The 15,797-nt window shown below is 37.2% G+C and overlaps 1 protein-coding gene across 8 annotated transcripts in view; it reads right to left on the bottom strand.

The window, feature by feature from the left end:
- The window catches only part of DNM3 (dynamin 3), a 545,518-nt gene that overhangs the window by 313,036 nt on the left and 216,685 nt on the right, over positions 1 to 15,797 (bottom strand). For all 8 annotated transcript variants that reach the window (XM_041753175.1, XM_041753153.1, XM_041753160.1 and 5 more), the window contains exons 11-12: positions 13,415 to 13,501; positions 8,157 to 8,227 (exon numbers count right to left, since the gene is read on the bottom strand). In XM_041753175.1, coding sequence (XP_041609109.1) covers positions 8,157 to 8,227; positions 13,415 to 13,501 — 158 coding nt within the window. The remainder of the gene's footprint in view (positions 1 to 8,156; positions 8,228 to 13,414; positions 13,502 to 15,797) is intronic.

The following is a 15,797-nucleotide window of genomic DNA, read 5'->3' as shown; positions in this document are numbered from 1 at the left end:
AGAAAGATTATTTTGGTCTGATGTGATCTGAGATTTTCACAGAAACTTGAAAAGAGGTTAAACTTTAATAAAGGAAGACAAGCAACTGCATTCCAAGAGAATAGGGTAGTATTAGCAAAGCCAGGAGGTAGAAAAAATGAGGCATGTAGGGAAGTTGTGGAAAGTAAAACTATTATGGCAAAATTATATAATCATAGACTCAGGTTTGTAAAATGACCTTAAAAGCCATCTAGTACAATAACTGTATGTTGAGGCCAATTATGAAGAATTTGGCCACTATATTAGAGGCAGCAAAAAGTATTCAAAGTTTCTGAGCCAGCAAATGACATGATCAAAGCAATGTTTTAGTAAAATTACCTCCCTGAAATGGGTAGTATTGACTCTGAAGCAGGGAAGATAGGAAACAGCCAGCCTAGATCCCCTCCTTCTGACTGCTGGAGTCCTGCTCAGCTTTCAGAGTCAATCAAGTACCATTTCTGGATTATGCCTTCTTAGAAATCTCCAATTATCTCTCTTTCCCATGAACTCCCAAAGCTCTTGCTCTGTGCCTGTATTATACAAACAGGACCTTGTTATAGGCAGATCTCTAACTCCCTCCAACTATGTCTGCTCCTTGATGGCTGATGATGTGTTGCATTAATCTGGGTATCTTTCCCTCTCTTACCACTGGAATTACCCAGCACAGTGTTTATAGTAGTTTCTTAAGAGATATTTATGAAAGTATGTGGTGCCTGGGTGACTCAGTTGGTTAAGTGTCTGCCTTTGGCTCAGGGGCTCCTAGGATCCAGCCCCATGTCAGGCTTTCTGCTCAGCAGAGAATCTGCTTCTCCCTCTGTGCTCTCTCTCTTTCAGTCTCAAATAAATCAAATCTTTTTAAAAAAAGAAATATTCATGAAATTATATTTTGATACCAAGTTTATTTTTAACTAGATTATTAATGCTTATCTGCAATAAGAAATTTAAATAATATAAAGAAGTGTGCCATAGACATGTGCTGCAGCAAGAGTATGGTACATTGGGGCACCTGGATGGCTAGCGGTTGAGCATCTGCCCAGAGTCCTGGGATTGAGTCCTGCATCATGCTGCCCAGAGGGAGCCAGCTTCTCTCCTTGCCTATGTCTCTCATTAATAAATAAATAGAATCTTTAAAAAAAAAAAAAAGAGTATGGTACCTTGAGGGAGATGCAAAAGTGGTCAGTCTGACCAGAGGATAGGGGCTAGGGGGTGGGCCAGAGAAAAACAGTGATGATAGAATAGCCTGAAGAGGTAAGCAGAAGATAGACTCCACGGGACCTTGAAAACCATACTAATGAGTTTAGACTTTATTCTGAAAGTAATAGGGAATCCCAAAAGGAATGAGAATGAACATGCCGAGAGGCAGGGAGACTGCTATAGTAACCCAGGCAAAGGAAGACTAACTTTAGTAGTCTTAATGATGACAGGAAGAAATAGACAAATTCAAAAAATATTATAGAGGTAGAATCAAATAGACTGGGTAAAGATGGAGGGAAACAAAGATGAGGGGAAGAAAGAATAGAGAATGATGCTCAGGTTCCTGGTGTGAACAACTGGGAGTTTCCATCCACAGAGAGAGGGAACAATGGAGAGGACTAAATTCTAAGACCACATGACGAGTTTAATTTAGGAATATTTGGTTGTGGTTTCCACAGGATATACAGGTAGAGATGCCTAGTATGTAGTAGAATATGGTACACAGTCTAGGAAAAAGTTCTGGAATGGATGTCTAGGTTTAGAATAATTAGATAAAGGGGGTAACTGCAACCATTACAATGGGAGTTATTGGTCAGGGACAGTGCAGTAAGTGAGAAAAGAGGATCTATGAAAGAATCGTGATTAAAGAAAAAAAAAAAACAACAACAACAGTTTTTAAGCCATGATTGGAGGATGAAGAGCTCCAAATAAAACTGAGGAGAGGCTAGAAGAAAAAGAGGAAAGCCAGGAGATAGTTGAGCAGTGCTGAAGTAAAGGGCAGCGCTCAACAAGACATGGTTATGGTATAAAATGGAAGACTCAGAATTGCCCATTGGATCAGCTGTTTTGTCTCAACCAAAAGCAGTCTCAGTCCAGTAATGTGGCAGAAACAAGACTGCAGTGGGCTGAAAAGTGAAAGAGACGTGAGAAAGAAAAAAGGGAAATCTAAATGTTGACTCTACACCAACTCATAGAGGGCTCAAATAAATCAAGGAAATGGAGTCCCTCAGAGATGCAGATTCCACAGCAGACATTAGGGTGTGCCTCACCTTCCATACTATGTTTAGTTTGTAGAAGAGACTTGGAAATCAATGAAACTTTAATAGTAACCATGATAGAGAAAAAACCAGCAAAATGGCAACATACAGACTTAAGGCAGTATAAGGAAAGAGCCCGCCCTTTATGATCCTTTGGTGATAGAGCAATTCAAGAGTTGACTGCATATTCCTAAGCCTTGGGGTTTGCTGAGCAGCAGCTAACAAAGTTATCTCCTTTTCCTCTTCTAGTAGCCACTACTGTAGGTCACCACCAAGCTGTTACCAATGAAGAACTCACAGCAGTCAGCTGGACTCACCATACTCTAGAACTCTGCTGTTCAATACAGTTACTGGTAGCCAAATGTGGCTATTTAAATCAAAATTTTAATTAAAATTTAATTTAACTTTCATTTCTTTTGTTTTGTGGGCCACATTTAAGCTACTCAGTAGATACATGTGGCTGGTGGCTACTGTATTGGACAGCACAGATTATAAATTATTCCATCCCTTCGGAAAGTTCTACTGGACAGCACTGCTCTGGAATTAAGTTAAGCTCTTTCAGAATGTTCTTTTATACTACCCCAAGAAGATTATGAACACTTGCCAAGAGTCCCAAGAGTACAGCTTATCACATCCCAGCTTGGCTCCATCCAATCAGATTGAAGCCAAAAGGGAAAGAAAACTACATAATGTCAATTCCCCCTGCAAGATCTTCAGTGAAGTCACAGGCTAAATATTATGCAAGAAAATCCTCCAGGATTTGGGGGCCTATCAAAGAAGGATGACTCACCTTCTAAGATCCACTTCAGAGATGAAGATAATGTTCAAAATAACAGATTTGAGAATGAAAGAGAAAAGTAGAAGTCTGCTGATTTTTAAAATGGTGCTTAAAACATTAGAATTCATAACTTATTTGAATAGGTGATTTTTTTTGAATAGGTGATATTAATGATGCCCTTGCAAGTTGTTCAACCCTGTATTTCTACCTGATACCAGTCCCAGTAAAGCAACCAAGCATTTAATTCCTGAATTTGTATATGAGTCAAAAGAATAATCAATCTTGTTATAATACCCAAAATTTGATTCCACAAGAGAGAGAACATTTTTGTGTTAAAGAATAGGAACTAAAAACACCCTTATGACATAATATAATTATGTATTAGGGGAAAAAAAAGGGAAAAAAAACATTGCTCTGGAATTTGATGCCAAGGTTCCCATATACCACCTTTAATAAAATGGCAACAGGGGTACCTGAGTGGCTCAGTCAGTTAGGCATCTGCCTTCAGCTCAGGTCATAATCCCACAATGGGCTTCCTTGTTTGTTGGAAGCCTGCTTCTCCCTCTCCCTTTGCTGCCCCCCACCACTTGTGCTTGCTCTTACTCTTTCTCTATCAAATAAATTAATAAAATCTTTTTTTAAGTAGCAACAAAGGCACTCCAGAGGATCAGAAAGGAGATACCATGAATATTACAACCAATAGAATTTTCCTGGTACTCATATAATAAGGAACTGAAATCTGCACACTTTCAACTATGAGAAAACAGGTGCTGAGACCTACCCAGCAGATTGAAAAACGGACCTGGTCTGCCACTCGCAGCATAGAGATATTACTATTGATGGTCTATATCTAGAGCCTATTTTTCTTTTAAACAGTTGGACTGTATAGGTTATAGATGGAAGGCAAATTGTGCCCATGAAACAAATGAAGAAGAGCACAAGAAATATGAAAGTTCACTTCCCAAGGCATTCAGCCAACAAGCTTGCCTTTCTATTCAAATATAGCAGGGTTACAGAGAAAGAGGGGAAGTGAATAAAAGAACAATTGGAGTAGCTTTCATTTTCTTAAATAACAAAACCTAGTATTGTGTAAAAAAGAAAGAAAGAAAGAAAGAATGTAGGGTTGGTTTTTTTTTCAACAGAGATAATCAATTAAAATCCTTAAGTCATGAGGCAAGTTGATGTTTTCTTCCGAAATATTGGACTTTTAGATTCAGAAACTATAATATAAAGATCAAGCTTTCAGAAATCAGGAAATTCCAAAGCAAGCCTACAGCAGTGCTTACTTGGATACATTACACATGGTACATATTTTACGGTCCGTGTTTGACAAATAGCTAGGAGATGAAAAAAAATTCCACACATTCAGCATGGCAGAGTAAGGCCTACAGCAGAAAGGGGAAGTCTGGGCACTACTCTGAGAATTAATATTCTGTTAATCTAATTTTAGCAATTTGTTTTCTTTTTTTTTTTAATTTTAAGAAAAGTTATCCCAACCTTTTTAAAATATTTTATTTATTTATTCATGAGAGAAACAGAGAGAGAGAGAGAGAGAGGCAGAGACACAGGCCAAGGGAGAAGCAGGCTCCCTGCAGGGAGCCCAATGTGGAACTCGATCCCAGATCCCGGGATCACGCTCTGAGCTAAAGGCAGACGCTCAACCACTGAGCCACCCAGGGATCCCCAAAATGTCATCCCAATTGAAAAAAATATATATGTGTGTAAAATGCTATGTCCATCAACATCCTATAAATCTGAGAGGTGGTTCCCCTCTTTTGGCAACTCTCTAAATATTTCATGAAATAAATGCTTATTTTCCTCAACTCCAGACCTTAATTTTCTATCTTTGGAACTTAAAAATACTTACATAATTGTCTTCAAATATGGCTTGACTTTTCTTCTTTGATGGAAACAGCATTCCTGCCAACTTTAAAATTTATAGCTACAACCATATTTTTTTAATTTTTAAAAGCACAAAAAAATACCACAACCCCTTAAGTGATTTTGAAATGAACATTTCTTCATATTTATAATTGTCCCATGTCACATTGAAATGTACTCCAACTCAGCATACAAATGGAAAGAACATTCACCTCTGAGTCGTGTTTAGAGATAGTATCAGCAACTAAAAAATTTTTCCAGTGGCAATCATACTCCAATCATGATAAATTTCATAACAAAGTAAAATGGTACACCTAAAGTAATCAAATTCCTCTGTGTATCTGTGTGTGTGTGGAGGGGGGGCACTTTCTCACTTTTATAGACTACACCACAGTTTTCAAAAGCACTTTCCCATAACTTCATTAATTTGATCTTCCAACAATCCTGAAAGGTACACAAGACAGGGATTACTTATTATTCCATTTGATAGAGCAGTAAACTGAGATACAGAAAGGCTAAATGACTTGCCAAAACCCAAAGCTCACCAGTGACAAATCCTGGAAAAATTATCCAGACTGCTGACTCTTAGGCTAGTCCTTTAAAAGAAAGTTGAGATGTGCAGTTTAAATTAGATGAAAAATGTGCATAGTTGCTAGGTGCCTAAAGCAGTTTGAACAATGCTTCTTTTTTCTCCCTCAACATCATAAAAGTTCCAGCCTATCTCACTGCTGGGAAAATGGGGCAGTCACCTGGATTACAGAGAGACTGCATCAAAAAGTTGAGTTTGAAAGTATTTACATTTGCAAAATTATATGCTGTTGGAAACCTAGTCAATATAACAGTGAACAGTTTATGAAATAGAAAATATTGTAACTCTAGACCATTTATCTTTAAAAATAAATAAGAGTATGGGGCACCTGGGTGATTCAGCTAGTTGAACAACCAAAGCGGTTTTGGTTCAGGTCATGATCTGAGGGTCATGAAATCAAGTCCCACATCAGGCTCCACACTCCAGGGAATCTGCTTGAATTCTCTCTTTTCTTCCTCCCCTACCCCAACCTACCCTCCTGAGTTCACGCATGATCTCTCTCTAAAATAATCTCTCTAAAATAAATAAATCTTTAAAAACAAACAAACAAACAAATAAATAAATAATTGGAGAAGGAGGGGGAAGTTTCAAGAAGACTGACTATACGGATGAGATGAAATTGTAGCACTGAGTATAAAACTTGTTCAAAGAATCGTGAATCCCTCCAAACTCCTTATGATTTTTGCTTCCTCCTTGAATCAGGTACCACAACAGGGCAACATTGCAACATCCTTTCCACTTTTAAGCTATAGTGTCAAGTTTACATCTACATCTGCTACATTTTTATAAGAAACTAACAGGCATTTGTAACCAATAAAAATCAACATTAAAGGCAGCATTCCTGTTATTTCAAATGGCTCAAGGATTTTTTGTTCTTTTAAATTCCTCAAAGAAGCAAGTGAAGTAAATGGAGAATGTGTTGGCTTAACTTTTTACATGTGTTTCTCTCTACTTTTCAATTATTAGGCAAGCTCCTCAAGACAGAAACATATTTTTTTCTTTTTCTTATATATTTTCCCCAATAGCAACAAGTGTGGTACTTGGCACCAGCCACATGGAGTTCACTAAGTGTGCTGGAGACCGGGCAGAAATTCTCAAGTCCCCCCTTCCAAGGCCAGGATAGAGAGGTGTATCAGAGTCTAGGTTTCTTCCTACTGTGATTTTGTGTAAGGAAATGAGCACTGCACTTGGTGAGAGCCACAGGGGCTAAAAGAGAGGGGAGCAGGTCTGTATGAAATGCCTGTGAGAAAACACCTATCTAGAAGTTGGAGTGGGTAGTGTGGCTAAAAAGACAATTGGCCAAAGGAACATATTCATCACTGTGTTCTAACAACTTTACACATAGGTTACAGAAATAGTTGAGGAAAACAAATCTACCACACGATGGATGCAAAATATAATACACCCTTGGTTAAGCCATCATGATCACAGCCAAGTTTAGAATGAGACAATTTTCTTTTGGATAATTGGGCCTTTGCTCCCTAATACATGCCTATAAATTCCTCAAGTCACTGTTTGGTTTAGCTTACATGACCTACATATCTGTTACTTCTAAGTCAGAGTGTAATTAGATAAATTTGTTTTACATTTTGTTATTATATTTTTCTATTTGTCCCTGTTCTTGAATATATAGTAATAGCACATAGGCCCCTTTACTTTGTATTTTATTTATTTTTTATTTTTTTTTGTTGTTGTTGTTTTTTTTTTTTTAATTTATGATAGTCATAGAGAGAGAGAGAGAGAGGCAGAGACACAGGCAGAGGGAGAAGCAGGCTCCATGCACCGGGAGCCCGACGTGGGATTCGATCCCGGGTCTCCAGGATCGCGCCCTGGGCCAAAGGCAGGCGCCAAACCGCTGCGCCACCCAGGGATCCCTACTTTGTATTTTATATAAAATAGACTGTGTTTTATATACTTGAAACCATGTATGACACAAATATATTTTAGAGTTAGAATCAAAATTCCTTAAAAGCAAACAAAAACTGATTCTACTAAAGGCCAGGAAAAAATGGTAAATTCGGGGTCCTGAAAATGTCACATGATGAATAATCAACCCTAAATAACTAAGCATATGTATATGACAATATTTGTGAATATAGTAATAGAATACTAGAATATAACAGAATACATGTATGATAGAATAGCAATATATAGACAAGTATAAATAAAGTATACACACTTTGTAGAAAAGAGCATGTTCATCCAAAAAGATTCCATCTAAGTTTACAAAGGGTAGTTTAAAAAAAAAAAAAAACAGACCTCTATATTCTGATTTAGGGATGTTAAAATAGCTTGTATCCTGTGAACTGCATTTGATACTTCAAATTTATGTGAGAAAGTGTTCCCAAACATATTTTAAATGTGCATCTGTTACTGCTTATCTATGAGAGTTCAAGTACAAACTGCAGACCATCATCCAAAAACAATGAATATCTAAGACACATATGACTTCACATGGCACACAATGAAAGAGCCAACTACGTTATCGAGAAAACATGGCCTCATGGCCGTGAGGTTCAGACCTCCTACATGGTCGACTCAGAGTTAATCCTGACAGAATGTGCTCTCAAGAGTAGTATGGTTGTAGCAGAAATTCGCAATGTGCATTCTCAACAAATCAGCAGGAGGAATGCATGCAGCAATCAAGTGTTTCACGTACTTTGCAAACCCAATGAAATCTTCATGATTGGTGTTGATGTAGGAGACTTGGATGTCAATCAATAATAGTACCTATAAGTCAAAGAGAAACACTTCAGTGAAAATGCATTGTAAATATTCTCAAACACAAAACTCAGTAATTGCCCACAAATTATTTATCTTCATTTAATTTTTTAAAAGGTCTTCAGTTAAAATGAAAAGTTGCATTAAGTCTTTTCATTAGACTCATAATTTTCACTCTAAATTCAGAAATTAAAAATTTACCTCAAAAGTCTGAGTCCCCCATGAAGACAATAGTATTATAATTTATAGGCAGGTACTCTATGCCTATTTAACATAGAACCTAGAATTATTCTCATCTTCTAAAATGTAGGCATAATGTCCAAAAGGACATGTGTGTATCAGTGAGGAGCTGCTCAGAGCTTCCTGCTCCTGTAGAAACTGTATTTTAGCCATGAAATAACAATATCACCTCTTGTTTTTCCTCTTCTCTTGTATCTCTTTAAGATCCTTCTAGGCAAAAAAAAAAAAAAAAAAAAAAAAAGATCCTTCTAGGCAAGCAGAAGAAACATCTTATCAACCAACTCAAAAAGGCAATATACAAATAAATAGAAAACTTCCTCGAGATCACTAGGCTTCATTATCAAAAGCAAAACTTCATTCAGTTCTCTGCTAAGAGATCACCTCATCACCTCCGGGCCCATTCTATCTAACAGCACTCTCTTCATATCCTATTACTCTGCCTTATTTTCCTTTGTAGCACTACCATCAGCTGACATAAGTATCTACCTGTTCAGTATACGGGCCCCATCTGCCATATCCACTGCTCTATCTCCAGGGCCTAGAACATCATGCACATTCAATCAAGATTTGTCAAGGAATGAACTGAATGCATGTTCCAGTAAACACGAAATATGAAAATGTTCTAATCACAAGATGCTTATAAACTCCAAATCAGAGATCTGGAAAGTCCCTCTGTAGAAAACATTCTTCAAATAGGAGATAAGAGAACTTAGAACAAGAGAGGGTGGAACAACCAACTAGAAACTGTAGAAAGATAATTCTATTCCAGAAATATTCAAAACAGAGTTCCTCTGTTTCCTTTTGTTCTCCCAATTGTGTTCCTTCTTTCTAGAACGCTGAGACTTGTTGATAGAAAAAAATACTTAAGAATCCCTGCCCATGGGGCACCTGGGTGGCTCAGTTGGTTGAGCGGCTGCCTTTGGCTCAGTCCATGATCCTGGGGTCCTGGGATCAAACCCTATGGGCTCCCCACTCTGCAGGGAGTCTGCTTCCCTCTCTCTGTCCGTCCCTCAACTCATGCTTGTTCTCTCTCTCTTTCAAACAAATAGAATCTTAAGAAAAGGGGGGGCACCTGGGTGGCTCTGTTGGTTAAATGTCTTCTTTGGCTCAGATCATGATCCCAGAGACCCCCGATGGAGCCCCACATCAGCTCCCTATTCAGCAGAGAGTATGCTTCTCCCCCTGTCTCCACACCTCCCAGCCTCATTTCTCTGATTTGCTTCCCTGCAAGACTGCAAGCAAGTTTCATGGAAGCTTACTTGACCACTTTATGCCCAGAATGTAGCATGATATACACAGTAGGTACCCAGTTAAGTATTTGTGGCTATAAGTTTATTATTTTTACCAGCCATGAAGGAGACTTTAAAGGGAGCAATTTATTACCATATAATTATTTCATGGCCACTTACTATTGTCTTTCACTACCCAAAGCTATGAGCTCTGAGGCTTTGCTTTCATGGCTAATCTCAGCTGGTCATCTGATCAAATCTTGCTGTGAGTCCCAAGGGGACCTGACAAAAAGAATAAATGGATCACCCCAAATCCATCCCTACTACAAAACATAAAGTCAAGGTAAAGGCACTAATAGGTCAAAATAACATAATACTTGTATGAAAAAGTTTCATATTATAAGATACAATTTCATTTCTTCTCTTAATGAATAAAACTAAAGAGTTAGGAGGAATCATCATTATTAGATTATCTGTGGTATTGCCTCTATTCCCCCTACAATGAAGCCAGATTTTGTTAAATGTCATACTCCCAAATTCACTTGGCCAGGAGTTTGTATCAATAAACCATAATGTTTAAGCACAAATAAATTGTTGCCACCATAAAGAGCAAAATATCTACATAATTCTCAACATTGCCAAAGGCTGTCATGAATATCTTGGCCGTTCATCCACATTAACTTGGACTACAGTATAGGAAAAAAGTAGAAAAAAAATAAAAACTATGGCTGCTCTCATTCATATTCCTGGAAACTGGGAGTCTGTGTTCATCCTAGGAAAAGAGCCAGGTCGCATGTGGGGGATGAAAAGGAAAATAGTACATTTTTTTCTCATTTTTTCACTTTCTCAGAGTTTCTCACTGCCTTTTTACCCACAGTTATTGAATATTTAGTAAAGAAAAGTAAAGCTGCCTCTGCTAGCAGTAATCACCCACAAAGTCAGCCATTTTCACATGCAATTACATGTATGGAAACATCTGGTATAATAGGTACACACATAGATTTTTTTTAAATGCATTTTAGAAAAAAGTTCACAGACAGGTTTATGGTTTCCCATATTTTTTAATTTTGAAGAATTTCTCCCTACAAAGCTTCTAGAGCAGAGGTTAGTAATAATCTCTTTAAAATTTTTAAAAACTGAAAAAACTGCAAGAACACTTCAAGGCACTTCTGGTACAGAGGCTGGAGGAAAATGGGCCCCTCTCTGACCAGCTACTTCAGAAGCATCATATGACCCCAAGCAACACAGAGTTCAGAACTCATATGTGAGATCTACGCAAACTGATATATTCACATTATCAAGATCATGCATGTTTCTACTGTGCTGCATAGGTCTACATTATAGGCATCAAGCACCAACTTTTTCAAGGAGTTGACTGATTAACTGTCAGATCAGGCCATTTGAAATGGTCACATCACTTAGGAGAGAGCCACCTGCTCCATCCCCTTATCTCCCACTTGGGGGGATGAATTCATCATTACATCAGAGGGGCAGATGGAAGACAATTTCTCTGGAAATCAGAAAAAGGCAATTCTTTCTCATAAGACATTATGTGTCATAGCTCTTTAGGAAAAAAAGATGATAACAACTAAAATTAATGAAGAACTAAGAGCTGTATTTGGATTGTTTCATTTCATGTTCACAAAATGGCTTTGAGTTAACCATCATTGTCACCCCCACTTTAAGATGAGGAAACTGAAGTATATAAAATGTTGAGTACCTTGTTATTTACACAAAAAGTAATGAGAGAGCTTGGATTCAAACTCAGGCAGTCCGAACCGAAACCTACAGTCTTTTTTTTTTTTTTCGAAACCTACAGTGTTAATGACAATGCTAAATTTGAGTATAACATTTTAGTAAAGCAAAAACTCTGAAACATGAAAATGAAGAAGTTAACAATTGCTTATAATTTATAATAATTGTACTACTTTTTCTCCAATACTGTTTTTACTGAGGAATGTAAAATGCCCTAAGAGTTAGGACATATTTTCCTTTGAATTTTATAAAGATATTAAATTAAAACAGTTATCTTACTGACTTAAAGTCAGGAGTATAGCTGATACTAGAATTTAAGTTTTCTTGGTCCAATAGCAGCTATGACATTAGATGTGTGGGGAATTTCTGGTGGCAGAATTTTATATCTGGCCCTACGCTTCATTTCATTAGCCCATGAGTTAACATTGATTTGTTTATCTCCATTAAGTCATAAAGTCTATTTTTTCCTCTTTTGGCTATTGTAGCTATCCAAGGGTGTGGAAGATGGAAAGCAAGTGCAAACTATAAATAATGTTCAATTAACTTTCAAAGCACAATGATAAAAATTAGTAGCAATGTATCCCTTAGCTCGAGCAGAGAGCAAGCTGTTACTGAGTCACAAATGTTCCAATGTACTGGGCCTCCATTCTGTCTCTTCACTTTCTGTTGCCACCCCTCCCCCACCCACCCGCCCCTTACCTTCTCTGCATGCACCCTCTGGGGCAGACTGCCTGTGTCTCTCCCCCTACAGTTTGTCTCACTTTTCTATTTTGCCTTTTTCCTTTTTCCCCCCTAGCTCCCCCTCTCAGCCTTTCCAAATCACCTAAGCAGCACAAAAATCTTGGAATTCTAACTTCTAGGGAATTCTGAGATCACACAGACCAACATCCCAATGTTGTACATGAGAAAACAACAGTCCTGAGAAGTGATTTTCACAAGAACATGCTGTTATTTTGTGGAGAACACATGGCCTGAGTCCAGTGTCCTCTACATGCTGTCACAGCTGTGTCCTGGAATCCAAGAGCACTTGAAAACCTTTGTGCTTCCCATTATGATGTTTTATAAATAAGAATAAAATCCACCTAAATTTAAGAAGCTTTTATTATTTTCACATAGTCCTTAGCCTTTTTCTAATGAATTATCTTTACATAAAATAATCTTTTGAATTCATGGAGCTAAATAGGATTAGAAGATAATTTTAAGACCACTCCTTACAAGCCATATACATTTACTAAATAAAAATGTTTAAAAAAAATGTTTAAAAGCGCTGTTCTTAAACATTGTTTTCCAATCACAGGTTTCATGGATAAGCATTTCAGAAAAGAAATCGAAAACACCAAACATTCTGCAGAACATTTTAGGAATTTATGAATATCCTGATACCCATCTGTGGGCCCATTAAAAGTTAAGAACCCCTGCTCAGGGATCCCTGGGTGGCGCAGCGGTTTAGCACCTGCCTTTGGCCCAGGGCGCGATCCTGGAGACCCAGGATCGAATCCCACGTCGGGCTCCCGGTGCATGGAGCCTGCTTCTCCCTCTGCCTGTGTCTCTGCCTCTCTCTCTCTCTCTCTCTGTGACTATCATAAATAAATTTTTTAAAAAAAAGAACCCCTGCTCAGAGAAAAAATGTTCTATGTTTCTGAATTCTTGGTTTCAAAGTAGGGTGTATACATGCTAGGGGCAAACACAATGATCCATGGAGCACTGAGGAAAAAGTAATGCAATTCCTATTACTGCTTTTGAAATATCATCCTTCTAAAGATTTTATACTTGTTTAACATACACAAGAGGTTAGCATAGCAACACATGTATAAAATCCATAAATAAGTAAAAATAAAAATATGTGGTTGTTTTCTCAGCTACTTTTTTCCATTCAGAGACAGGCCAACTGTTGGAGACCACCAGAAGACAGCCCTAGAGAAACCTTCTACTTCCTACCAGGACCCTGCCCACCACGGAAGCTTCCCCTCACCTGGTCTTTTGTCTTCCCTTCTCGCTCACGAATGTGGTTGGCTACAATCCTTTCAGTTTCCTCACAGAGCCTGGGGAAGTTTGCCAGCTGTTAAAAGAAACAGATCTGAGTGTTAATACTCAAAAAGTTATACTGCAAAAAAAGAAGCAGAGATGATAAATTACGTTATCTTACAGAATGTACATATCACAAATCTGGAAGCAAAAGTAAAATATACGAAAGAAGAATGGCAGAGTGACAGAAGGAGCTCTGCAAACTATAATCAAAATAACGATATTATATGATAGGAAACAACTAGTAGAGAAATTCCCTGAAGGAAAAAAAAAACCAACAATCAGAAACCCAAATACCATCTAGTACTATGCTCTAAAAAGAGTTGGCACTTAATAAAGTTCAAAGATAAAAAAGATGGAAATGAGGATGAAAAATAACTCACATTTATAGAGTACTTACCATATTCTAGGCTGTGTGCTAAACACCTCATGAATTAGCTTATTCAAAATCCACAACAATCATAAAAGATTTTATTATTAACCCCATTTTATAGAGGAAGAAAGCAAAGCACAGAGAAATTAAGTAACTTGCCCAAGAGTAAACAGCTCAGAATTGGTGGATTCCAATTGGATTCTAACCCAAGCTTTTAGACTCCAGAGCCCATCATCTTGTACACTAGTCTTTGAGAATGATTCATTCCATGAACCACAGAGATAACTTTTTTAAAAATTCTTTCCTAACAGATGTGTTTGTGTGTACATACTTTTTGGCAAAACTGTAGAAATAATTCATTTCAATCACTCATCCCATCTAAATTATGCCAATAATTGTCAAAAATTTAATTTGCAAAAGGGAATGAATTAATCATAGTTATTTTCAATGTAAGGAAGAAGAATGGGATGCTATGAGGAGGCTTAAGGAGGCCTAACCTAGAAGGGCTTAGTCAGGTAAAGTTATATAGGAACAGTTGTGGCAGAAATGGAGCTGTCTAGCATAGGAACACGTGTGAAGGCAATGTGGAACAGAAACAATGAATGGTAAAAGAAGCAAAGGTAGATTAGAGCAGAGAGTGAGGAGGATGGTTTGATGGTTAAGCTAGAAACACAAACAGGGATCAGATCAGGGGGATCCTTGCAGGCCTGCTATGAATTTTGGCTCCTGAGGCAATTCAGATAGGAAATGATGGCGACTGGGTCTGGGATGGCTGCAGTAGAATGGAGAGAAGGGTGCAAATTCATGACTTAGGACAGACCAAAGGTTATTTGCAATTCTTATTTAAAACACTTACAAATTAATAACACTAATATCTCATAAAAACAGGCAAACAATATGACTTTATTAAAAAAAAGAAGTTTAATGATATATAAGCAGAAGAAAAATATTAAACTGCACAAATGACCAAAGAAATGAAAAGAAAGATAATAACTATTATGTTGTCAAACTGCTTTAATTATTTCCATAAGCCTTAATGCAGATGAGGGTATCCTGAAACTAGCACAGTTTAAATTTTCTGAGGAAGGGACAATGAGAATAATTTTCTGGAAAGCAATTTGGCAATATGTACCAAAAAATCTTAAAGCCATCCACTATATATGTGTTGATCTAATTATTCCACAGGATTCTGAGATAAAATAATAAGGACATTCATCACAGCATTACTTGGAATAGCAACAATAAGACAAATGAATAAACAAAACTCTTTAAGCCACTTAAGTCTCTAACAATATTAAATAAAAGTTAAAGTAGATCCACGAATGGGATACAATTAACCATCCAAATAATATGCAATACCTAATTTTTCATTCTATCCAATTCCTAAATAATATCTAATAACATGGTAAAGTTTTTATAATACTAAGTGAAGAAAATCAAGGCACTAAATATATAACGTGATTACATTCAAGCAAACACACACATACACATAGTCACAGGCTACCATATACCTTTGATACCCTTCAAAGATATAGTCTGAGACCTTACAAATATCAAAATTCTTGAGTAATATTATAGCACCTAACATTTCTCCTAATTTTTAAGCAATTAGAACTAGGCCACCCTGAGATAAGGCTGCTCTGTGGTCAAGCAAGGTCATTGTACACATCAACTTTACAGTATACATGATGCACATATTCTTAACTAGACAACAAACTGCAATTTTCATGGGAACCATCATAATCACAAATCACATATAAATATTAAGCCTCCTAAAGCTGCAAGTCTATTGTCTGTACACAGTAAAAGATCTACACAAAGACTACAAAATCTTCATAGGCATAACCTCTTTGAATGATGGGATTATACATAATTTCCATTTTTTCTACATATGTCTCTATATTCTCCAAATTTTTCTACAGTGACCATAGAGGGCTTGTATAACATCATAATAAAA

Source organism: Vulpes lagopus, chromosome 1 (genome assembly GCF_018345385.1).
Source record: "Vulpes lagopus strain Blue_001 chromosome 1, ASM1834538v1, whole genome shotgun sequence".
Lineage (NCBI taxonomy): Eukaryota > Metazoa > Chordata > Mammalia > Carnivora > Canidae > Vulpes > Vulpes lagopus.
This window is presented reverse-complemented; position numbering and strand designations above follow the sequence as displayed.